At 44.1% G+C, this 25,278-nt stretch overlaps 1 protein-coding gene across 6 annotated transcripts in view; it reads left to right on the forward strand.

The window, feature by feature from the left end:
• LOC138268212 (treacle protein-like) overlaps window positions 1–10,645 on the forward strand; it is a 257,029-nt gene extending 246,384 nt beyond the window's left edge. For all 6 annotated transcript variants that reach the window (XM_069217656.1, XM_069217658.1, XM_069217657.1 and 3 more), the window contains 3 exons: window positions 2,687–2,799; window positions 8,035–8,171; window positions 10,443–10,645. In XM_069217656.1, the coding sequence (XP_069073757.1) occupies window positions 2,687–2,799; window positions 8,035–8,137 (216 nt within the window). In that variant the 3' untranslated portion in view covers window positions 8,138–8,171; window positions 10,443–10,645. The remainder of the gene's footprint in view (window positions 1–2,686; window positions 2,800–8,034; window positions 8,172–10,442) is intronic.
• The last annotated feature ends 14,633 nt before the right edge of the window (window positions 10,646–25,278 follow it).

The raw sequence follows: 25,278 nt of genomic DNA on the forward strand, positions 1-25,278 counted from the left end.
TTACTTGATATTTGTGGAAGAATGTTTGACCAAGGGTGAGATATGAGAAGATCATCATTCCAAGCCTTTGACCTGGATATCCCGGTGCCAGTTTAGTCGACGATCAACCTGTGCTCTCCAGTGAATTCAAACATATGAGCTTCGTAAGGACTGCAGTTCTTCTTGCTGTTTTCTACTTTCCACAAATACCATACGATCTATGTGTCTGATGTTAGGCTTGTGCAAAGGCCACAGACTGAGAATTCGGATGAACTTGCAGTACTTTGAAATTTACAATCTTTAGCTTTTTTTTTTTTTTTTAACAACTTTCCTTGACTGGTTTAAGTATTGGTGATCTTTCACCTTTATCTGAATTTGTGAGTAATGCCTGCAAGCTCGCTGATCTTCGTAAATCGTTAATAAGAATAGATTATGATTACCAAACGCAAGGCTTCAATTTAAATACCTTGTGTTGCAGAAACTGATTGGTTTATCCGGAACCAACTTGTGAATATTGTGAAGAAGGCTTCCTGGACATCCTAAACATATCAGATTGGAATTGAAAGGCTCAACTTAAAAAACAAAAATAAAATCCAAATACAAAGGAACGAATATAAGAAAGATTCCAATTGATTAATTGGATTGATTGTGGAAGAGTCTGTATTGAGTGCTGGAGGACGACGCAACTTGCTGCCACTCCTGACAAGTTTTGGGCCTTGATTGAACTGGAGATATTTTCTGTATGATATTTTCTTTTCAAGCCAAGCAATGATTTCAGTCTCAATCACTACAATAGAATTATTTTGTAAGTTTTTCTTATGGTACTGGCCTGGGAATTTTTCTCTCCATATTCGCATTTCTTTAAGATTCCTGTGGTTAACAGACTTAATCTACTCACTTTGTACAGTAACCCATCTGTGCTGCATAAAGCAGTGCTATTCCTGCAGCACATCGTATCATCAGATTTATAAATATTAATTCACTCAGAGTCCTGTCAAAGTAAAGTTTTACATCGCATAAAAAAATTGCCTTTTTGTGCCTCATGCAACCTACTTGATTCTGCTTTCATATGAGCCTAACCTGATTTTGGAATTCAAAACTTCAATACAAGAGATTATTCTCTTGCCACTTATTACTTTTGTATGAGATTGACACAGTAGTTTCCCCTGCGAGGGGCATGTACGGGTCTTCGAAAATATTCCAATTGCACAAACAACTGATTATGCCCCAGACGTTCTTTTCTCCTTCTCTTGGTCACCTTGCTGAGTGTATTGTGCGTCATGGAGCTCCACAGCAGGCACTGAATGTTTAGCGAAGGGCTCTTTTCATTGCCTACCTAGGCGCCAGGAGAGATTCTTGCATTTGGTTTTTTATTTAATATTTTGTAGGTATTACGTCGGCTAATTATTCCACAGCTGTGGCTTTTGTAAAAATGAAATCATTGCTGTGATTGCTGCTGCAAACAAACTGTAGAGTACTTTTCTTCCGCCTTTTGATGTAGGACCTAGGCACAAAAGCTACCCTTTTTGGCAGACTTTAATGTGAATCCTTGGGGAAAACAATTGACTGCTTCGTGTGCTATCATTTATTGTTGTCGACTTGTGAGCTTCAGAAGGTCTTTAACCAAAGATGCACATTTTTCATATTCAGGTCTGATAAACCTCTTATATTTGCAGCAGCAACTGTGTCGGCAGTTAACAAAAATGACTTGCCTGTAATAGTGATTGATATTTCAGTGATCTAACCACTGGCCCTAAATGATGCCTGTGACTGCTGTGCATTACAAATCCTGAGCACATAAGTAGAGAAATGTAAGACTTGCTTTCTAAACTCATGTGTAAGTCGGCATTTAATGGTGCTCTCTCTGCTGTAGCTTTACTAATTGGACTATTTGCCGGACTGAATTCTTGGCCTAAACGTGGACTTAGAACTAAATGAAGACGCAGAGATTTGATGGATATAAAAGAAAACTTTGTTTCATCATCATGGACTAGCATGTTCGACTCACAGGGATCATTCAAATCATGCCAGAGGAAATTTAGATGTAAAATGCCATGTGGATTTGCACTTCGTCTATTTTCTATTTCACCTTGGAGGGTTTGATTAATATGGACTTTTGAATTTTGACGCAAGTAATCTCATTCTCGGATTAGGGGAATGCCAGCACCTTGGAAACTCTACACATAGTTAGGGTTGGGCATCATTTGAGATTTGTGTAAAGAGGCTAGGTTTCTAGTGCATATCGCCATTAATTTTGGTGTTTGTGAAATGTAGGATTGTTTTAACTGCTAATCTTGGTCCTCGTTGAGATTCTGAATCAGTTATAATTTCTCGAGCGTCTATGTTGGTTTCTGCGTGTTATTGCTAGTGTTGACTGTAGATATATAGCACTCTGTTAATGTCAGTTCTTTTTTTTACATGGGGCTAGCATGCTGTTGTTCTAAAATCAGAAACTCGAGCTTACCTATCTTGGTTACCGTTTTAGCCCTTCAAACCTGAAAAATCTTAAATGAGAAACCATTGTTTTTTTTGTTTGTTTGTTTATTAAGAATTCCTTTAGATCTAAATAAAGCTAGGATAATGTTCTGCTTGCTAGACTATGAATCATCATTGTGTGTACAAACATATGGAGGACGTGAAGGTGAGAAGCCCCCAAAGATGGCATCTATTAAACAAGAATGTTAACTTTTGTATTTCCACTTTGCAGAAACAGTTGAAACAGGCAGTGCCAGTTGGCACGAAACAGACCAACAAGGAAGCAGACGTCCCTGAAGGGAGCTGTGATGCAGATGAAGAGACCGCTGCGGAGCCTGTCAAAGTGTAAGTGAACTGGCCTCCAAGCAGTAAAGACCTTAGGAGTCTTTCATTTAGCACAAGTTTTTTTTTCTACAGAGACTGTTTCTTAGAGCTCATTCCCAAGACTTCAGAAACATTCTGCCTGCTGGCCAGTGTACCACAGCATATTTTGTACAAATTAAAACTAATTTGGAAAATGGATTCCATTGCCTAGGTGTGGCCACTCCCACTCTCTTATTCCCTGTACACCCTACTGCTCCCCATACTTCAGTCCTTTTGTCTCACTTGTGAGGTATCGGCTGAAAGTTAGATGGAGAGCAGCAGGTGATATTTCCTCAAATTTAACCAAACACATTTTTCAGGGGTTTTATTTTTAAGTTTAGGTGGAGCCGACATCCAACATGAGTGATCAGCCTCTGCAGCTACTGTACAGGTAATGTTTATGGGCATGTGGTTGTCGCATTAATGGTCTGACTGTATCCATCTACGCTCCTCTGCGGAAGTCATCACACTTACTGCCTAACACTCCAGAATGCAACACACTTCAGCGGGCAGTCGAGAACGTTGAAGATTGTTTGCGTTGAAGGCAAAAAAATCTGACAAAATGCCTGTCGGCTTTTTAAAGACCTCTCACAAACCGAAATCTCTGCTTCCAAGTAATGATTTGGAAATGAAGAATGGGGAAAATGTTTTTTTATGGAAACCAGTCAACCTTGTGTAGAAAGTATTGGTGAATTGTAAGGAGTGTCCTTTTTGGAGGCTTGAGAAAAATGAGATGGCAGGAACACTTTCTCCTGGAGGAAGTGTTTTTGCCAAGGCCTTCCTTGTCTTCAGGTTTGCCTTTGGTGGCTGGAGTACAGTTGGGTTAAGTGCCTAAGCCAAAAAGTGGAACATTTAAATTCCAAACACTTGGAAATAATGAGGAATTTTTGGTGGGGGTCTTCAAAACGCTCCTTATCAACCACATTCTGTAGTCAAAATGTTCTATTCCAGCTGCATGGTGCTGTTACATAGAGACTGGATGAGTGTTCCTGAATAGCAGACCTTTAGGTGAGTCACAAAAGGTAAATTGTTGTCTAGAAAGCAAACACAGAAGTTGATCGTTTCAGCCCAGCAACGGACTCTGTGCCGTGTGTGTTTATATTCTGTAGTACGGAGCACCCCGTTGAACGAAGGATGGCTGAATTGACTGAGATGAATAATGGAAAACATAAAGTCTTCAATAAAATGAGCTACCAATTGCATTTGTTGGGAGCCAAGATGAGAAAAGGGGCCTCATGTTGTCCCTCTGACAGAGAAAGGAGCCTTTATTTATATTCTTCTGCAATGATCAAGCATACTGGCTTGTGACAGAAAGCTGCCGCCAGGGCCACCTAACCTAGTATGCAATTTGCATATCGGCTCGGGTATGCGAGAAAAGGCTTAGAGAAGTTCCTTTCCAGTCTAGAAGCAAGACATCCCAAAAGAAGCAAGATCCTGGCTCATCTGTCATGAACTTGGTTTTCTGCTTTGAGAAGGAGATCTAAACAGTTTGTGGAAGACCCACTTCTGAGGAACCTAAGCCAAGGTGTGTATCTAGGTGCTGTGACTTGCTAGGGGAAGGATAGGTGGGAGAAAAGGAGGCCCAGGTTCACATTTTTCTAGCGAAGGGCCACGTGAGTTAAGAGCTTGTTACCCTGCTTTTTCACGTTACACAGTGCATCGGAAGTGCATCCGTAGAATAAACATGAAGATATTTAAAGTTTCTCTCCTTATTCATTTTTTTCCTTCTACAGAAATTAGAAAAATATTCCTCCCATAAGACAACTTCAGAAACTTTGCTTTAGTCTGAAAAATAAATTCTGTAGTGAGCATCTTGGAAACAGATGACACAACCGCTGCGCCTCTTCTGGAGTGTCAGGGGTGATCATTTTTAAAATTTGGGAGGAATCATTTTACAAACAGTTATGAATGGTAAGCAAAGTTCCAAGCTTCAAGTCTACCTTCAGAGAAGCAGAAGTAAAAACCATGGTTGATTTCCAACACAGGTACTGTCTGTATAACTAAGATTTTGGATCGTGAGTACAGCCCCAGGCAGACCCAGTGTCCATGATGGCGGAAGAAGACAGAGGGGTAGAGGACTGAACACTTCCATTTTACTAGGGGAGATCCAGTGCTCATGTATGATTTTTTTTTTTTCAGGCAGTCGGGTAACCAAGACCCCACTCACCCTTAGGGAGTGGGGGCCTTCAAGTGCCAGCAGATGGTGACCAGTTCTGCTTTATTTACAGGGTGGCGGTGCCAGCGGCAAAGAAAACCCATGTGAACTTCTGCTTTTGTCTCCAACTAGTAGCAGACCAATCTTCGCTGTATCAGCAAAAAGAAAACCACAGAAATCCTTGAAGCCCTCTTGTACTGTCTGGCACTGAAGAGGACGAGTAGATGTTGAAATCTTTGATTAAAATTAATGGCAAGTTTTAGCAATTACAGCTCCGATTTATGGGTTGTCTGTTTTCCGCTGGTGGATGCTGCTCGTGGCCGTCTTTTGTGTCTCTAAAGAAAGGTAACTAAACTGCAGCCTACATACAATCTTACAGGTATGCACATGTGCAATCCCAATGAGGCTGTGTAGCTGTAAATCAGCACCAAAATACACTATGAGAGTGAAGTTGTTTACCTTTAAGATGTACCATAAGCTTTTGTCTTTGGTGGGAGTGTTTTGTGTGTGAAATCTCCTGGCTCCTGCACAGTTTGCTGCGGCAGCCCATGCGGATAGCAGCGACATTGGATTGGAAGAAGTGCAGTGAACTCGCTCCGTAACACGCCTTTCCATAGGCATGAGTTATTTATGCATCCATGCCCATAGGAGAAATCATGGATGAAGATGGATTATGAATTGCCAAAATGAAAATAAATACAGAAAGCATGACCTTAAATGTGAAAGGAAAGTGTATTCAGGTAATATGTATTGAAAAGAGTTTTTGTAACGGTTCTGTTTATTTTTTTTAAAGATGCTATAGTTTGATTGTATGTATGTGAGTAGAGGTGACAATCTGTGAAATTTCTGCTGTGGTTAAACAACAGTACTTTTTTGAAAGATATCATGTTTAAATTTAATTGGAAGTTGTCCAAGTTTGAAAGGTAACATGCTAATGGGACATAGATATTAGTGAAAATAAATGTAGCCCAGTAAAACGTTATTTAGAGCAACTGTGCTAATACACGCATATTTAATGCAGTGTAGCATAATTAACATGGGAAAAACAGTTTACTGACTCCCATATTGCAGGTAGCAACACGTTTACACAGGGAAACAACTTGTCTAATAGACGCAAGGGCTCTCCAATGTGTTTTTGCCTCAGTACACATTTAAACCCTTGTATCCTGGTTTTGGTTTTGTTTTTTATACATAAATATACAGATAAACGCCATGGCAGGGAGTAATACAATATTACCATTTTGAGGGCAGTGAGGGGCATCATGACCAACTCAAGACTGTCTCTTGTAAGTCGTGGACCCCCTCTCCATCCCACCCCACCCTCCCCACACACACACGCAACATTGGTAATAAATAGCATTTTACACCACGTACAACTGTTGCACAAATATTTCTTCATTTACTGGTCATTCTGCGTGGTACACAGATGGTTAGCATGGCATTTCTTCTTTGCTGGCAAAAAGGCTTCTGCAGTGCTTCTCTAAGAACATTAATCACTCGAGATACCCTCTCTTGCAGACACTTACTTGTTGGAAGCCTGTACCACTGTAAACTTCGTACTTGTATAACGCACTACTCTCCCGTTAGGGTCTCAAGGCGCTGTACGCATACTGCTGTGGAACCCCTCCTGGCTTTTCCCTGTGAGGTGCCCACTCCTGGGCAACCTCCAAGGTGATGCCAGGCATCCCAGCGCTGTTGGGGCCGTTGTGGAGATTAAGCAAGCTATTGCCCAGAGTTACAGAGTGGGACCCATGAATTAGATTAGGCACCGATGTGAGAATTATCAGGTCTGAGGAAATTGAGCCCAAGACCCACCGAGGTGGGAATTGAACCCTGGTCCCGGGCCAGATTTCTGCATCAGGGTCTGCCGCTCTAACCATTGAGCCACACTTCGCTACTGAACCCTCCTAGTGTACTTAAGTAAACCTTCCAAAAGAAGAACCGTTTCACTGAGTATGTACAAACACTGTCCCACACTGCACTTTATTTTCCATTCTTCAGGCTCGTCACCCTGCTCCATGATGTCAGTGTACTGAAAAAAAGCATGTGTCAGAATACATGTTCTTACTTACTTGCAATGCTGCTTTCCATTTAAAATTACACCTTGTTTCACGGAAACATTCTTTTAAATCTTACTACATTTTTATTCCATAAGACAAAAGAAAAACATTCCTCAAAACATAGACAGATGCACCTGCTCTCCCAGGTAAGCGACGTATACTTAAAAAGAAACTGTGGAAGATCCTCAGATGCTCCAAATCATTCTAAGGAGTAGTAACACCAATTAATAAATCATGTAATGTAAAAAATCCATAACTAGTTACCCATGTATCATAGTCCTTTATACCCAGGTCTGGGTTCAGGGGGCATTTATAAACCACCTGGCCTCATGTTACCTGAACCCCTTAATGACAATATAGGAAGAAATTACACACACATCTGTTATGTGTCTATAATGTGTGTATTCAGTTTTTAATATATAAATATAGTTGTGAATTAAATATGTATACTGAATACCTGGGTATAGTGAGCACTGGTATGTTTACATTCTCATACATATAGCTATAGTTTTTTTTAAACAATATTTATCCTTGTATTAAGGACATTCGTATTATGTAGCTAAATAAGTATTAGATATAGCTGAATAACACACGCAAAATGTTTGGGTTTCACTGCAGCATAAATCTCTGATTTTCGGTGTTGCTGATCAACACTACATATTCTGCTGTTAACACTCTTCAGACATTTCTGGTGCACCTAAGTGGTAAATGCTGCTTGGCATTCTTTGTAACACATGTACAGTAGATGTGCCATAAAGTGGACCATGCTTTTAAGTAAGATTGCATTTTAGCAGGTCACCAAAGTTTCACTAAGAATTTAATGTGACAACATATGTATAATATTTTGTGTTTCATAGCCCTCCTCATGCATGATTTGCAACTTGGCAAGTAGGCTTCTGCCAGTCTGATAGTAGTCACTGACTGGTCAATGCTGGAATGTTTGTTGCCTAAAAGCACATTTGCACTACTTGGAAAAGGCTAACTGTTTCTTTGATTCTGCAGTGCTGCGTCGCCTGGAAAGGGTAAAGCAAGTGTAACTGGGTCACCTGGAAAGAGTAAAGCCAGCGTAACGCGGAGGCAGCCTGCTCGTCCTTTTAGAAAGTGAGGATGTGCAGAGTGCCCCTCATCGCACTCGTTGGGTACGTCCCCTGCTAATAGATGTTGTATATTAGGAGTATTTGAGAAATATTTTGTCGATCAGAAATTCTTTGCAAATTGAACCATTTACTTGGTACATAGTTGCCCATTAGCTCTACATAGCCGCCAGCTTCCTCGTTTTCTCAGCTGCCCGAGCAGGTCATGTGCCAGGTTTTTTCATGTATGGTCAAAGAGGATGAACCTCACAGATAGTTCACATGGACAGCGACACACGTCTGTGCGGGTTTTGTGTGATGGCTTGGAAGGTGTACATAAGGCAGAAAGGCCAGCATTGGGGGATGGGCGATGGCTTCCCTGGGTGAGGTAGGGGCGATCGAATTGGAGCCGCTTCAGTGACAGGGCATCAGTGGTGATCCATCTGGTAGCCTAAAAGCTCAAAGAATGACAGTGCTTGCAGGTCCCAGCTGACGTCCCTTACTCCAGTAGTAGTTGAGAGAATGAATATCGGAACTAATATGTTTTAGTCAAACAAATGAAAGAAAAGGGTTGTAAATAATAGAGAACATAGTTTTTCCTTTCCTCTGTAGGACCCGAAACCCAGGAGAATGTCAGAAACACGAGAGAACAGTGTAGTTGCAGGAAGCTTAGACACCAGTCACATCACCAACCAAATGGAATAGAAGTGTACCCCTTGAGTTTCATTGGCCAGGATCTCAGTATTGTGTGCATACTTCTCATGAAATCCAAGACTGTTTTGTACTCTGGCAACTTTTGCATCTGTTGTGATCTTGCGTACATGGAAGTGCAGTTAATAGGATTTTATGTATAGTTCATGTGATCTAGCTCTAAAGCCAGATTCTGTGTACTTTCAGGGAAAATCTGGTGTTGTGTGGTGGCAGGAACAGCCCTCTAGCCAGTTCACGACTGATCAGAAAGTCGAAGTTCTGAAACAGAATAAGGTCTTAGCTTTCTGCTCCTTGTGATGATAGTGAGCCACCACTTAAAAACATAAAACTGGCTTCTAAGAGAAAAGGAAGACACTGAATATTTTGTCTTAAATATATGCCCAGTCATTGAGGCAGACTCACCTCAGACGGTACATACAACTGAATCCACCTAATGGTGGGTGAGGCCTTCTAGCCATTCCAGGGTGTCTAGGTACACAGATACTGTGTCCTAGGGAAATGGTCTGACATTGGTCCTGTCCAGGAGCCTGCCTCTTGGATCCAGATGGGCTTGACTCTAGCTCTCAATCACAACGGACATACCGTGCACCTTAATTTATGTTAGAAAGACACATTCCCTTGTGATGGCAGCTTGGGACCCTGAAAGCCCTCTCTGAGATGTCTACCAGCCCCTGGTGGAATGAAGTCCTCTCTGGCCAGGTACACTGGCTACAGTAGCCTGTGCAATAAAATGAAGAGCCTTAGCAGAAGAAGGCTAAAACAAATTTCTCATGAACCATAGCTCTCCAATATTTCACAACCGAGTTAAATTTCAAATCTCCTGGGTCATGAAGCTCCCATAAATTTAGACTCTAGAGAGCAAGTAAACTGCCCACCGGGGATTTGAACCACCCTTTCCTAGATGAAATTCTGTCTAGCTTGATAGGGACTACAGCACGCCTTAAATAATCTATGAGTGAAGCTGATGCATTTGAAAACAGTCCCCTTATGGCATACCACTATTGGTGCAAACGAAAACTAGAGAATGAAAAGCTTTAGGTGAGTCAGTTAGTTAAATAGGAGCAAAGTGTCGCGTGTAGTACAGCCCTAGAGCTTTGCTGCTGTTTTGTACAGTTTTTAGAGAACTAGACATTAAGCAGAAGAGCATCTCCAAAAAAACATCAACACTGTACCCCCAACTTTATATACACAGAAATGTTTTTGTTCTGTGGTACTGGCACCGGTCAGCAGGTGTCAATAACTCCTTCCACAATATAATTCAAAAAAGAAACTTAGTATTTTGACAAGCAGGCCTCACAAGTCTAAAGACGTGTTGAATTTTGGGGTTTATATTGAACAGCAGAGGCTTGATCACTGAATGTGTTTGATTGAGATAACTTAGCTGCCCATGGCCTGATGCTTAACCTCTTAGACGTCAGGATGTTGTTCAGCGCAGTGACGAGTTGGACATCTTTCCTGCAGATCTTGGGGAAATTCGTAAAGCATTTTGTTTTCAGTTTTGTTAAAGTCAGCAGAGATATCTAGTAACAGCAGCATGGCTGTAGGCCACAAGCTAAACTGAAGCAGAATATGAAATAATATATGTCCTTTCTTAAAACAATTACTTTCTTTTTGGTTCTGTTACAGATTCCCCCCATGAAGACTACTGTTGATGGAAAACTATGAATATTCTTTCAGCTCTGTTAAAGAGTTTGGTTCAAACAAATTTTTGGCTTATGCAACTTGTTTTGTATCTTTGTGTTGTGTTTGTTTCATGTCACTATTGATTCTAGTGAAAGATACCAGTTCTGTTGTATGACAATGCAGTTTTAATAAAACTGAAAAACAAATTTGCATTTGCAAATCCATTACTTTACTAACTGTTGAGAAAATCAAGACACTTAGGCACATTACAGCTGGCAGGTGAATTCTGGTATATATGTGAGCTTCTTTTAGTGCACATCACAATTGTTGGTTGTACGTTAAGCATTGAACCCGTTTTTCTCTTTTAGTAAAAAAAAAAATGTCCCGGGAAATTATGGGACATGTACGTTTTGGTGCAGGAAGCTTCAAAATCTAAGTTTTTTTCTAATTTTTCAGGCAAGAATATATATTGAGTGCTACTGCATCTGTTAAACTATCACTATGGTTTCAGCATATATCAGGTATAATTGTTTAAGAAAAAATACGTTTTTTGTCCAACCAAACTGTAATTGCAGCCACTGTGTAGGAAGTTGGCTCTGTATGTGCTATTTCAAAGTAAGGAATAGCATGCACAGAGTCCAAGGGTTCCCCTTAGAGGTAAAATAGTGGTAAAAATAGATAATACTAATGCTCTATTTTGTGGTAGTGTGGTCGAGCAGTAGGCTTATCCAAGGAGTAGTGTTAAGCATTTGTTGTACATACACATAGACAATAAATGAGATACACACACTCAGAGACAAATCCAGCCAATAGGTTTTGTTATAGAAAAATATCTTTTCTTAGTTTATTTTAAGAACCACAGGTTCAAATTCTACATGTAATATCTCATTCGAAAGGTATTGCAGGTAAGTACTTTAGGAACTTCAAATCATCAAAATTGCATGTATACTTTTCAAGTTATTCACAAATAGCTGTTTTAAAAGTGGACACTTAGTGCAATTTTCACAGTTCCTAGGGGAGGTAAGTATTTGTTAGTTTTACCAGGTAAGTAAGACACTTACAGGGTTCAGTTCTTGGTCCAAGGTAGCCCACTGTTGGGGGTTCAGAGCAACCCCAAAGTCACCACACCAGCAGCTCAGGGCCGGTCAGGTGCAGAGTTCAAAGTGGTGCCCAAAACACATAGGCTAGAATGGAGAGAAGGGGGTGCCCCGGTTCCGGTCTGCTTGCAGGTAAGTACCCGCGTCTTCGGAGGGCAGACCAGGGGGGTTTTGTAGGGCACCGGGGGGGACACAAGTCCACACAGAAATTTCACCCTCAGCAGCGCGGGGGCGGCCGGGTGCAGTGTAGAAACAAGCGTCGGGTTTTCAATGTTAGTCTATGAGAGATCTCGGGATCTCTTCAGCGCTGCAGGCAGGCAAGGGGGGGATTCCTCGGGGAAACCTCCACTTGGGCAAGGGAGAGGGACTCCTGGGGGTCACTTCTCCAGTGAAAGTCCGGTCCTTCAGGTCCTGGGGGCTGCGGGTGCAGGGTCTCTCCCAGGCGTCGGGACTTTAGGTTCAAAGAGTCGCGGTCAGGGGAAGCCTCGGGATTCCCTCTGCAGGCGGCGCTGTGGGGGCTCAGGGGGGACAGGTTTTGGTACTCACAGTATCAGAGTAGTCCTGGGGTCCCCCCTGAGGTGTTGGATCGCCACCAGCCGAGTCGGGGTCGCCGGGTGCAGTGTTGCAAGTCTCACGCTTCTTGCGGGGAGCTTGCAGGGTTCTTTAAAGCTGCTGGAAACAAAGTTGCAGCTTTTCTTGGAGCAGGTCCGCTGTCCTCGGGAGTTTCTTGTCTTTTCGAAGCAGGGGCAGTCCTCAGAGGATGTCGAGGTCGCTGGTCCCTTTGGAAGGCGTCGCTGGAGCAGGATCTTTGGAAGGCAGGAGACAGGCCGGTGAGTTTCTGGAGCCAAGGCAGTTGTCGTCTTCTGGTCTTCCTCTGCAGGGGTTTTCAGCTAGGCAGTCCTTCTTCTTGTAGTTGCAGGAATCTAATTTTCTAGGGTTCAGGGTAGCCCTTAAATACTAAATTTAAGGGCGTGTTTAGGTCTGGGGGGTTAGTAGCCAATGGCCACTAGCCCTGAGGGTGGGTACACCCTCTTTGTGCCTCCTCCCAAGGGGAGGGGGTCACAATCCTAACCCTATTGGGGGAATCCTCCATCTGCAAGATGGAGGATTTCTAAAAGTCAGAGTCACCTCAGCTCAGGACACCTTAGGGGCTGTCCTGACTGGCCAGTGACTCCTCCTTGTTGCTTGCTTTGTTCCCTCCAGCCTTGCCGCCAAAAGTGGGGGCCGTGGCCGGAGGGGGCGGGCAACTCCACTAAGCTGGAGTGCCCTGCTGGGCTGTGACAAAGGGGTGAGCCTTTGAGGCTCACCGCCAGGTGTCACAGCTCCTGCCTGGGGGAGGTGTTAGCATCTCCACCCAGTGCAGGCTTTGTTACTGGCCTCAGAGTGACAAAGGCACTCTCCCCATGGGGCCAGCAACATGTCTCTGGTGTGGCAGGCTGCTGGAACTAGTCAGCCTACACAGACAGTCGGTTAAGTTTCAGGGGGCACCTCTAAGGTGCCCTCTGTGGTGTATTTTACAATAAAATGTACACTGGCATCAGTGTGCATTTATTGTGCTGAGAAGTTTGATACCAAACTTCCCAGTTTTCAGTGTAGCCATTATGGTGCTGTGGAGTTCGTGTAAAACAGACTCCCAGACCATATACTCTTATGGCTACCCTGCACTTACAATGTCTAAGGTTTTGCTTAGACACTGTAGGGGCACAGTGCTCATGCACTGGTACCCTCACCTATGGTATAGTGCACCCTGCCTTAGGGCTGTAAGGCCTGCTAGAGGGGTGTCTTACCTATACTGCATAGGCAGTGAGAGGCTGGCATGGCACCCTGAGGGGAGTGCCATGTCGACTTACTCATTTTGTTCTCACCAGCACACACAGGCTGGTAAGCAGTGTGTCTGTGCTGAGTGAGGGGTCTCTAGGGTGGCATAATACATGCTACAGCCCTTAGAGACCTTCCCTGGCATCAGGGCCCTTGGTACCAGAGGTACCAGTTACAAGGGACTTATCTGGATGCCAGGGTGTGCCAATTGTGGAAACAATGGTACATTTTAGGTGAAAGAACACTGGTGCTGGGGCCTGGTTAGCAGGGTCCCAGCACACTTCTCAGTCAAGTCAGCATCAGTATCAGGCAAAAAGTGGGGGGTAACTGCAACAGGGAGCCATTTCTTTACACAAGCCCCCCCCAGCCCACAGGCCAGGAGACTCAGCCAACGCTGGAAGAGTCTTCCTAGTCTGTCAGGCGAGGAAGAGTAGAGGAAATGGCTGGTTTGTTGCAGGGCCTACTCTGCCTTACATCCTCCTGTTCAGGTCATTCCCTCTGGGGAACTGACCCACTTCCACAGTGATAGGACCTAGTCTGAACTGCCTCTTGTCTGTGCTTTTTATGTCTTCACCCATTCTCTCTATTTTGAGGTCAGAGGTATCCACCTCTGCTAATCTTATCTTAGCCAGGGTCACCCCTAGCTTACCCAAAGAGGTTACCCAGAGCTGGAGTAACCCCACCATGACCAACAGGGTCAGGGGGCCTAACTTGTTATTTGGCATGGGGTCAGACCACCAGGCCAAGGATAGTGCAGCCATAAAGGCTAACACCCAGCAGAGGCCACTGACAGCTGTCAGTGCCCAGAACCACACCTTTAGCTCTTCACCTAGAAGGGAAGGGGCTAAGTTACAGGCTTTTTTGGGTTCAGGGTGCCTGTCTGCTGTATTAGAGTGGGGGGTTACCACATCTTGTAGTAAACACCTTTCTTCCACTCTTTCTTCTGTTAGCTGAGGAGCCACCCACTCAGGCTTAACAGTTGCCTGACTAGCCAGGACTTCTTGTGGGTCAGGTTGGACTTTATCAGAGCCATTTTTGGAGTTCTCCCCTACTGGAGCAGAATCTCCTTGGCTTGCTGGAACCTTGGCTAAAGGTTGTCCACCTTTCCTACTCTGTTTCCTTTTCTTTTTCTTCTGGGGCCTACTTGCATTTACTGCAGAGGCAGGACTTCCAGAATCCTTGGGAGAGGACTGGCACTGGACCAGTTCCTCTCTTGGGCTCTGACTAACCTCTGGGTAGTCATTTCCAAGGAGACAATCAAGGGGGAGGTCTGTACTGACTACTACCCTTCTCCAGCTAAGAGTGCCACCCACTTCTATGGGTACTAAAGCCACAGGCCTCTTAGTGACCCTGTCTAGGCTAACTCTTACCCTGGCAGTCTCACCTGGGATGTACTGGTTTGAGAGCACCAGCCTGTCATGCACAATAGTGTGACTGGCACAAGTGTCTCTCAGGGCAGTGGTTGGGATTCCATTCACCAGTAGGTGGTGGAAGTGTCTACTTCCCTCTGGAATCTCCAACTCACCTGTTGGGCCCTGTTTCCAGTTGAAGGCTATGAAGACCTCCTCATCTGAGGAGTCATCTCCCATGGCTACACTGGTTACCCCTGGAATTTTGTTCTGGGGTTTGTTTTTGGGACAAGAAGTGTCCTTGGTGTGGTGCCCAGACTGTTTACAGTTGTGGCACCATGCCTTAGTGGCATCCCAGTTCTTACCCTGGTACCCACCTTTGTTTTGGGTTGTGTCTTGGGGCCCACCCACCTGTTCTGGTTTTTGGGGGCCTACAGAGGACTCTTTTTCTTTGTTTCTAGTGTCACCCACTTTCTCCTGGGGAGTTTTTGTAACCCCTTTCTTTTGGTCACCCCCAGTGGAAGTTTTGGTTACCCTAGTCTTGACCCAGTGGTCTGCCTTCTTTCCCAATTCTTGGGGAGAAATTGGACCTAGGTCTACCAGATACTGATGCAACTTTTCATTGAAGCAGTTACTTAAAATGTGTTCTTTCATAAACAAATTATAAAGCCCAACATAGTTACACACTTCATTTCCAGTTAACCAACCATCCAGTGTTTTGACTGAGTAGTCTACAAAATCAACCCAGGTCTGGCTCGAGGATTTTTGAGCCCCCCTGAATCTAATTCTATACTCCTCAGTGGAGAATCCAAAGCCCTCAATCAGGGTACCCTTCATGAGGTCATAGGATTCTGCATCTTTTCCAGAGAGTGTGAGGAGTCTATCCCTACACTTTCCAGTGAACATTTCCCAAAGGAGAGCACCCCAGTGAGATCTGTTCACTTTTCTGGTTACACAAGCCCTCTCAAAAGCTGTGAACCATTTGGTGATGTCATCACCATCTTCATATTTTGTTACAATCCCTTTGGGGATTTTTAGGATGTCAGGAGAATCTCTGACCCTATTTAAGTTGCTGCCACCATTGATGGGACCTAGGCCCATCTCTTTTCTTTCCCTTTCTATGGCTAGGAGCTGCTTTTCCAAAGCCAATCTTTTGGCCATCCTGGCTAACTGGATGTCCTCTTCACTGGGGCTATCCTCAGTGATTTCAGAGGTGTTGGTCTCTCCTGTGAGGGAACCAGCATCTCTGACTATTATTTTTGGAGTCAGGGTTTGAGGGACCCTGTTCTCCCTAGATAGGACTGGTAGGGGGGAATTGTCCTCCAAGTCACCATCCTCTTCCTCTGAGTTGCCACCCTCAGAGGGGTTGGCCTTTTCAAACTCTGCCAAAAGCTCCTGGAGCTGTATTTTGGTAGGTTTGGGGCCCATTGTTATTTTCTTTATTTTACAGAGTGACCTTAGCTCCCTCATCTTAAGATGGAGGTAAGGTGTGGTGTCGAGTTCCACCACATTCACATCTGTGCTAGACATTATGCTTCTAAAAGTTGGAATACTTTTTAAGAAACTAAAAACTGGTTCTAGAATCTAATTCAAACTTTTACAAACTTTTAAACTCTAAAAGAAATGCTAAACAGGATCTAACACAAGGCCCTAGCAGGTCTTTTAAGAATTTAGAAAACTTTTCAAATTGCAAAAATCAATTTCTAATGACAATTTTGGAATTTGTCGTGTGATCAGGTATTGGCTGAGTAGTCCAGCAAATGCAAAGTCTTGTACCCCACCGCTGATCCACCAATGTAGGAAGTTGGCTCTGTATGTGCTATTTCAAAGTAAGGAATAGCATGCACAGAGTCCAAGGGTTCCCCTTAGAGGTAAAATAGTGGTAAAAATAGATAATACTAATGCTCTATTTTGTGGTAGTGTGGTCGAGCAGTAGGCTTATCCAAGGAGTAGTGTTAAGCATTTGTTGTACATACACATAGACAATAAATGAGATACACACACTCAGAGACAAATCCAGCCAATAGGTTTTGTTATAGAAAAATATCTTTTCTTAGTTTATTTTAAGAACCACAGGTTCAAATTCTACATGTAATATCTCATTCGAAAGGTATTGCAGGTAAGTACTTTAGGAACTTCAAATCATCAAAATTGCATGTATACTTTTCAAGTTATTCACAAATAGCTGTTTTAAAAGTGGACACTTAGTGCAATTTTCACAGTTCCTAGGGGAGGTAAGTATTTGTTAGTTTTACCAGGTAAGTAAGACACTTACAGGGTTCAGTTCTTGGTCCAAGGTAGCCCACTGTTGGGGGTTCAGAGCAACCCCAAAGTCACCACACCAGCAGCTCAGGGCCGGTCAGGTGCAGAGTTCAAAGTGGTGCCCAAAACACATAGGCTAGAATGGAGAGAAGGGGGTGCCCCGGTTCCGGTCTGCTTGCAGGTAAGTACCCGCGTCTTCGGAGGGCAGACCAGGGGGGTTTTGTAGGGCACCGGGGGGGACACAAGTCCACACAGAAATTTCACCCTCAGCAGCGCGGGGGCGGCCGGGTGCAGTGTAGAAACAAGCGTCGGGTTTTCAATGTTAGTCTATGAGAGATCTCGGGATCTCTTCAGCGCTGCAGGCAGGCAAGGGGGGGATTCCTCGGGGAAACCTCCACTTGGGCAAGGGAGAGGGACTCCTGGGGGTCACTTCTCCAGTGAAAGTCCGGTCCTTCAGGTCCTGGGGGCTGCGGGTGCAGGGTCTCTCCCAGGCGTCGGGACTTTAGGTTCAAAGAGTCGCGGTCAGGGGAAGCCTCGGGATTCCCTCTGCAGGCGGCGCTGTGGGGGCTCAGGGGGGACAGGTTTTGGTACTCACAGTATCAGAGTAGTCCTGGGGTCCCCCCTGAGGTGTTGGATCGCCACCAGCCGAGTCGGGGTCGCCGGGTGCAGTGTTGCAAGTCTCACGCTTCTTGCGGGGAGCTTGCAGGGTTCTTTAAAGCTGCTGGAAACAAAGTTGCAGCTTTTCTTGGAGCAGGTCCGCTGTCCTCGGGAGTTTCTTGTCTTTTCGAAGCAGGGGCAGTCCTCAGAGGATGTCGAGGTCGCTGGTCCCTTTGGAAGGCGTCGCTGGAGCAGGATCTTTGGAAGGCAGGAGACAGGCCGGTGAGTTTCTGGAGCCAAGGCAGTTGTCGTCTTCTGGTCTTCCTCTGCAGGGGTTTTCAGCTAGGCAGTCCTTCTTCTTGTAGTTGCAGGAATCTAATTTTCTAGGGTTCAGGGTAGCCCTTAAATACTAAATTTAAGGGCGTGTTTAGGTCTGGGGGGTTAGTAGCCAATGGCCACTAGCCCTGAGGGTGGGTACACCCTCTTTGTGCCTCCTCCCAAGGGGAGGGGGTCACAATCCTAACCCTATTGGGGGAATCCTCCATCTGCAAGATGGAGGATTTCTAAAAGTCAGAGTCACCTCAGCTCAGGACACCTTAGGGGCTGTCCTGACTGGCCAGTGACTCCTCCTTGTTGCTTGCTTTGTTCCCTCCAGCCTTGCCGCCAAAAGTGGGGGCCGTGGCCGGAGGGGGCGGGCAACTCCACTAAGCTGGAGTGCCCTGCTGGGCTGTGACAAAGGGGTGAGCCTTTGAGGCTCACCGCCAGGTGTCACAGCTCCTGCCTGGGGGAGGTGTTAGCATCTCCACCCAGTGCAGGCTTTGTTACTGGCCTCAGAGTGACAAAGGCACTCTCCCCATGGGGCCAGCAACATGTCTCTGGTGTGGCAGGCTGCTGGAACTAGTCAGCCTACACAGACAGTCGGTTAAGTTTCAGGGGGCACCTCTAAGGTGCCCTCTGTGGTGTATTTTACAATAAAATGTACACTGGCATCAGTGTGCATTTATTGTGCTGAGAAGTTTGATACCAAACTTCCCAGTTTTCAGTGTAGCCATTATGGTGCTGTGGAGTTCGTGTAAAACAGACTCCCAGACCATATACTCTTATGGCTACCCTGCACTTACAATGTCTAAGGTTTTGCTTAGACACTGTAGGGGCACAGTGCTCATGCACTGGTACCCTCACCTATGGTATAGTGCACCCTGCCTTAGGGCTGTAAGGCCTGCTAGAGGGGTGTCTTACCTATACTGCATAGGCAGTGAGAGGCTGGCATGGCACCCTGAGGGGAGTGCCATGTCGACTTACTCATTTTGTTCTCACCAGCACACACAGGCTGGTAAGCAGTGTGTCTGTGCTGAGTGAGGGGTCTCTAGGGTGGCATAATACATGCTACAGCCCTTAGAGACCTTCCCTGGCATCAGGGCCCTTGGTACCAGAGGTACCAGTTACAAGGGACTTATCTGGATGCCAGGGTGTGCCAATTGTGGAAACAATGGTACATTTTAGGTGAAAGAACACTGGTGCTGGGGCCTGGTTAGCAGGGTCCCAGCACACTTCTCAGTCAAGTCAGCATCAGTATCAGGCAAAAAGTGGGGGGTAACTGCAACAGGGAGCCATTTCTTTACACACTGTATTTAAGAAAATGTCAAATAGGCAGCCATATAACACAGAGCTTTCCAGAATCCATTGCAGAGCTGAGCAACCACAAAGAGTTAGCTGGCAATGTGTAACTTCCTCTGAAATGAATGGTGTTTGTGAGGTAAGAAATTAATATCAAGCATGGGTAAGCAGTCATTCATTCTGTACGTTTAGAGGGGTTCACTTACGGTGGGCAGATATCTGCACATTCGCCAGCAGGCGACTGGCCAGACCTCAAATATTTTTAACATTATGTTCTTCCCTTATTGATTCTGAAAGAAAATTTTAACTTCATGAAACTTAGAAGCCCAATAAACAAATGCTGGGTAAGCCAATATGTCTTGCCATTGCTGGCCTTTTGGCTTGGGAAATGTTTTTGCTGCCAGTGCCATTCGGCATCAGCAAAACAAATAGGAATTACAGATGCAGAACACCATCAGCCAAAACCCCCCTAAAAAGATTTTAATAAAGCGCTATGATGCATAAGTATGTATCATCACACTGGGCCCTACTGTTGGTGTCCGTACATGTGCCATGACACTCTGCGAATATCCTTTTCTGTTTTTATTTATTGTTCCAAGCTGGCAGGAGCTCACCTCAGAACTGTAAATTAAAATATAGAAAGTACACCATGCGTTTTTTTTTTAACAACAAAAGTGTGTGCCCAGGCAAATTACAGCTGAAAAGCCCTTTAAAAAAAGAAAAAAAAAAAAAAAAAAGCACGAGGGGCAGGTACAGGGAATGGTGGAGCGAATGGCAGCAGCTGTGGGTGCTGGATCAATAAAGGGCCTTGTTTTTTGGGGGGGGGGTGAGGGGCGGAGTGGAAGCAAAAAAACAAACCAAAAAAAAAAGCAATGAAAAGCAAATCAAGAAATCAGGGGAAAAAGTGAGCAACTCAAATGGGGCAAAGAGTAAACTAGGGAGCAACACAGAGCGCGAGACCTGAAATGGCGAGATGAGCAACAGACAAGTTGAAAGGGAGGCACAACACAGCAATGGTGATGAGAATTTCAGTGGTGAAGCAGCAAACGAGGGTGAGAGCAAGAAAATGCACGCACTCGCACAGAGTGCTAAAAGAAAAAGGAAAAAATTGTTCCATAAAGGTGAGTAATTGAAGGATACCATCAAAAGGATGGAAAACAAAGCTATGCTCCAGGGCAGAGGAGAAACAAACAAGAAGAGGAAGGAAAGCCAATGAATAAGAGGCAAGCAAATGAAAGTGATGAAAGAGCCAACCAATGGTAAACGGTTGGCTGGCTATAATCCCACTGTATTTTTATTTTTTTTGCCCTGTCCGCAAGAGGTCTTTTTGCATGTGAGACCTAAAAAGCCCTTTGTTTGACAACTGTTTCCTGAAGTTGGTTTGCCCTCCCAAACCAGGATTTATTTTCTGACCTGACGGTGAAGGACCTCTTGTACGCAGATTGAGCTTTTTCATTCCTGCAACTGCAGAGTCTTAATTCGGATCTCCACAAGAGAAGGCCATGTCTGACCCACCAAAGGACGGGAAGGTTGTGGCAAGCGAGGCACCAAGAGGCAGAGAAAGATTCTGCAGGACAAGATCCAGGGTATCATCAAGCCTGCCGTCATTCGCCTGGTGGGTCGTAGAGTAGTCAAGCACATCTCCATACTCATCTACAGGGAGACTTATTTACTCAAGGTTTTCTTGGAGAATGTGGTCCGGTATGCCGTTACTTACAGCACGCTAAAAGGAAGATCATCTCAACCTAATCCATTTGAATGAGCTAAGATACTTTACTAGTTCTTTAAATATTGCATTGAATCTTGAACTATTTCATCCTCCTGGAGAGGTTTTTTTAATGCTTAAATATATAAGACGGAAAATTGAGACTTGCAACAAATTATGTTCGATGGCATGTGTAGCTGTAGATACACATGCTGTGCATAAGCTCGCTATCTAGTGTTGGGTTCGGGGTAGTACAACTTGTTTTTGTTCGAAGAAAGCTTTCAAGTCACGTGATCAAGTCACAACTCCTCTCGGTACTACTGCGCATGGGCATCAAGTCCTTTGTTATTTTTTTTTTTTCCGCTGTCGGGTTCAGATGTGTGTTCCTCTCGCTCAGAGTTCTCGACTCCAAACAGTCTAAAACTGTATTCTTTCCTTCTCACTTTCATTGTTGGTATTGTTTCCAAACACGTGTTCTTTAATAATGTAACTTTTGGTTCCTTTTTCATACTCTGAATTGAATTTCTTGATCCTTTGGGGAGCGGAAAGGCCCTCTCTGGCCTTCTTCGGGCCTACCTCTTCCACGTGGTATCAAAGAATGCAGCCCTAAAGGAACGTACTCCATTCCAGTTTTGCCCTCGATGCCATTCAAAGTTTCCACACACCAACCATCATCAGGTGTGTAATTTGTGTCTTTCACCAGACCTCAACGACCAGACCTGCAAAGCATGTCGTTCTTGTCGATCGAAGAAGACGCTTAGAGCTTGAAGAGCTTGTCGAATGGAAATGGCTTCTTGACATCTGGATGATACACCGGACATCTTCGGCGACGAGCATGTGCAAGAAGAATTGGAACAGGAGGGGGTCTTCTCCGTTTAAGGTTCGGACTCTGATGTGCAGTCGGCCATCAAGAGTCAACCATTGCGACCAGCACAACCTGCCAAGTAAAAAGACTCCTTTCCCATTGGACAAAACAACCACAAAAGAGGTAACTGGTCCGCTACCGCCTTCCAGCCATGGTCAAAGCCAAGAAACTTATTCGGATGCCCCACATACCAGCTTGGCACCTAAAAAAGCCTAAGATAAATCTTTGGCGTCGACCTCCAATACCTCCATTTCGGCACCAACAAAACAGAAATTACATGGTGCTTCAGTGCCAACTGCTTCAGCACCGAAAAAGAGACAACAGTCAACTAATGTTTCGGCACTGAAAATTTTCCATCCACAAAAACCTTCAGAACCTAAAACTTCACAAAAGACTTTCAATTAATCTGGGCAGTGTATAACAACGCCTACATCACAGCGCCAACTTCAAATTCAACAAGGAACAGGGTGGATTATAACGTCTCCTCCACCACCTTTAAAAAGGAAATTAACTTTTCAAGAAAATCTTGATTCCTCTACACCGTGAAAGAAGACTACCAAAGAAAAAACTTCTTTTCATACTCAAACATCTCCACCTTTACCTACTTCTCCAAAACATATTCTTCCACCAACATCTCCCCCCTCATTCAGGGTTCACACCACCTAGTTCACCACCTGGTGTGTCTCAAGATATAGATGATATATTACATGAACAGGACCCCTGGGATGAATATGATCTGAATCCTATCACACCATGTAGGAACCTTTACAATACCTACCAGAAGAACATCGTAAAAGAGGGGTAAAAATTGTAAATGGGGGATAAACAGTTTCCTACAGCTCCATTCGATGTATGCTTGGTGCTGCTGATACAGCAGCACGCAGTATTAACACAAGTGTCATCATAAGGTGCCAGATGTTCAGGGTTTAGCAGGAGGTACAGCAGGTAGTTTTAAACATGCCTTTTGATAAAGAGCATTTATTTAGTTCACAAGTGGATACCATACTTTAAAAGTTAAATAAAGATAATTAAACTGCCAAAGCTATGGGAGCCTTCAAAGCCAGCACACATAGGGGTAATTTCCATCACGCAGGGTTTAGCAGAGGATTTAGATCATCATTTCAAGAACGTTTCACAAATCAAACTAAACGCACCTCTCAATACACCAGAGATTACTTTAGAGGATCATATAGAGGAAACAATAATAAGGGAAGAGGAAAACCATCTACATCTAGAGGCTCCTCATCTGTCTCTAAACAAAGACTTACCAGAAACAAAAATAACACACACACGCCTGTAGGGGGAAGGTGACAACGTTTTTAAAAAATCTCCAATGGACTCAAATTATTACCACAGATCAATAAGTACTTCAAAGTATCCAAAATGGGTATTGTCTGGAGCTCATTTCCTCTCCACCAAATATACCCTCCCATATTCACCGACTCTCACAACATCATCTCACTCTTCTCAGAGAGGAAGTACATTCCCTTCTCCTTAAAGGGTCTATACCAAGGAACAAGAGTTTACTCCCTGTATTTTCAAATCCCCAAAGAAGACGGGTCCATCAAATCAATATTAGATCTCCGACCACTACATCCTATCAGAGCATTTTCATATGGTCACTCTTCAGGATGTTATTTCTGTATTACAACTAGGCGACTTCTCGACAGCGTTAGACCTACAGGGAGTGCAGAATTATTAGGCAAATGAGTATTTTGACCACATCATCCTCTTTATGCATGTTGTCTTACTCCAAGCTGTATAGGCTCGAAAGCCTACTACCAATTAAGCATATTAGGTGATGTGCATCTCTGTAATGAGAAGGGGTGTGGTCTAATGACATCAACACCCTATATCAGGTGTGCATAATTATTAGGCAACTTCCTTTCCTTTGGCAAAATGGGTCAAAAGAAGGACTTGACAGGCTCAGAAAAGTCAAAAATAGTGAGATATCTTGCAGAGGGATGCAGCACTCTTAAAATTGCAAAGCTTCTGAAGCGTGATCATCGAACAATCAAGCGTTTCATTCAAAATAGTCAACAGGGTCGCAAGAAGTGTGTGGAAAAACCAAGGCGCAAAATAACTGCCCATGAACTGAGAAAAGTCAAGCGTGCAGCTGCCACGATGCCACTTGCCACCAGTTTGGCCATATTTCAGAGCTGCAACATCACTGGAGTGCCCAAAAGCACAAGGTGTGCAATACTCCGAGACATGGCCAAGGTAAGAAAGGCTGAAAGACGACCACCACTGAACAAGACACACAAGCTGAAACGTCAAGACTGGGCCAAGAAATATCTCAAGACTGATTTTTCTAAGGTTTTATGGACTGATGAAATGAGAGTGAGTCTTGATGGGCCAGATGGATGGGCCCGTGGCTGGATTGGTAAAGGGCAGAGAGCTCCAGTCCGACTCAGACGCCAGCAAGGTGGAGGTGGAGTACTGGTTTGGGCTGGTATCATCAAAGATGAGCTTGTGGGGCCTTTTCGGGTTGAGGATGGAGTCAAGCTCAACTCCCAGTCCTACTGCCAGTTCCTGGAAGACACCTTCTTCAAGCAGTGGTACAGGAAGAAGTCTGCATCCTTCAAGAAAAACATGGTTTTCATGCAGGACAATGCTCCATCACACGCGTCCAAGTACTCCACAGCGTGGCTGGCAAGAAAGGGTATAAAAGAAGGAAATCTAATGGCATGGCCTCCTTGTTCACCTGATCTGAACCCCATTGAGAACCTGTGGTCCATCATCAAATGTGAGATTTACAAGGAGGGAAAACAGTACACCTCTCTGAACAGTGTCTGGGAGGCTGTGGTTGCTGCTGCACGCAATGTTGATGGTGAACAGATCAAAACACTGACAGAATCCATGGATGGCAGGCTTTTGAGTGTCCTTGCAAAGAAAGGTGGCTATATTGGTCACTGATTTGTTTTTGTTTTGTTTTTGAATGTCAGAAATGTATATTTGTGAATGTTGAGATGTTATATTGGTTTCACTGGTAATAATAAATAATTGAAATGGGTATATATTTTTTTTTGTTAAGTTGCCTAATAATTATGCACAGTAATAGTCACCTGCACACACAGATATCCCCCTAACATAGCTAAAACTAAAAACAAACTAAAAACTACTTCCAAAAATATTCAGCTTTGATATTAATGAGTTTTTTGGGTTCATTGAGAACATGGTTGTTGTTCAATAATAAAATTAATCCTCAAAAATACAACTTGTCTAATAATTCTGCACTCCCTGTAAAAGATGTTTACTTTCACATTCCAATTCATCCTGCACACCGCAAATACATATGATTTGTAGTGGCAGGAAAATATTACCAATTCAAAGTATTACCATTCGGTGTCACAGCTGCTCCCAGAGTATTAACAAAATGCCTTGCAGTGGTTGCAGCACATCTCAGAAGAAAACAAATCCATGTTTTCCTTTATTTGGACGATTGGCTTATCAAAGCCAATTCATTTGCACAGTGTCAAAAACGTACTCAAACTACAATTAGTCTCCTCACACTCTTTAGGGTTCACCG

This window comes from Pleurodeles waltl, chromosome 12, assembly GCF_031143425.1.
Source record: "Pleurodeles waltl isolate 20211129_DDA chromosome 12, aPleWal1.hap1.20221129, whole genome shotgun sequence".
In the NCBI taxonomy this organism is placed as follows: Eukaryota; Metazoa; Chordata; class Amphibia; order Caudata; family Salamandridae; genus Pleurodeles; species Pleurodeles waltl.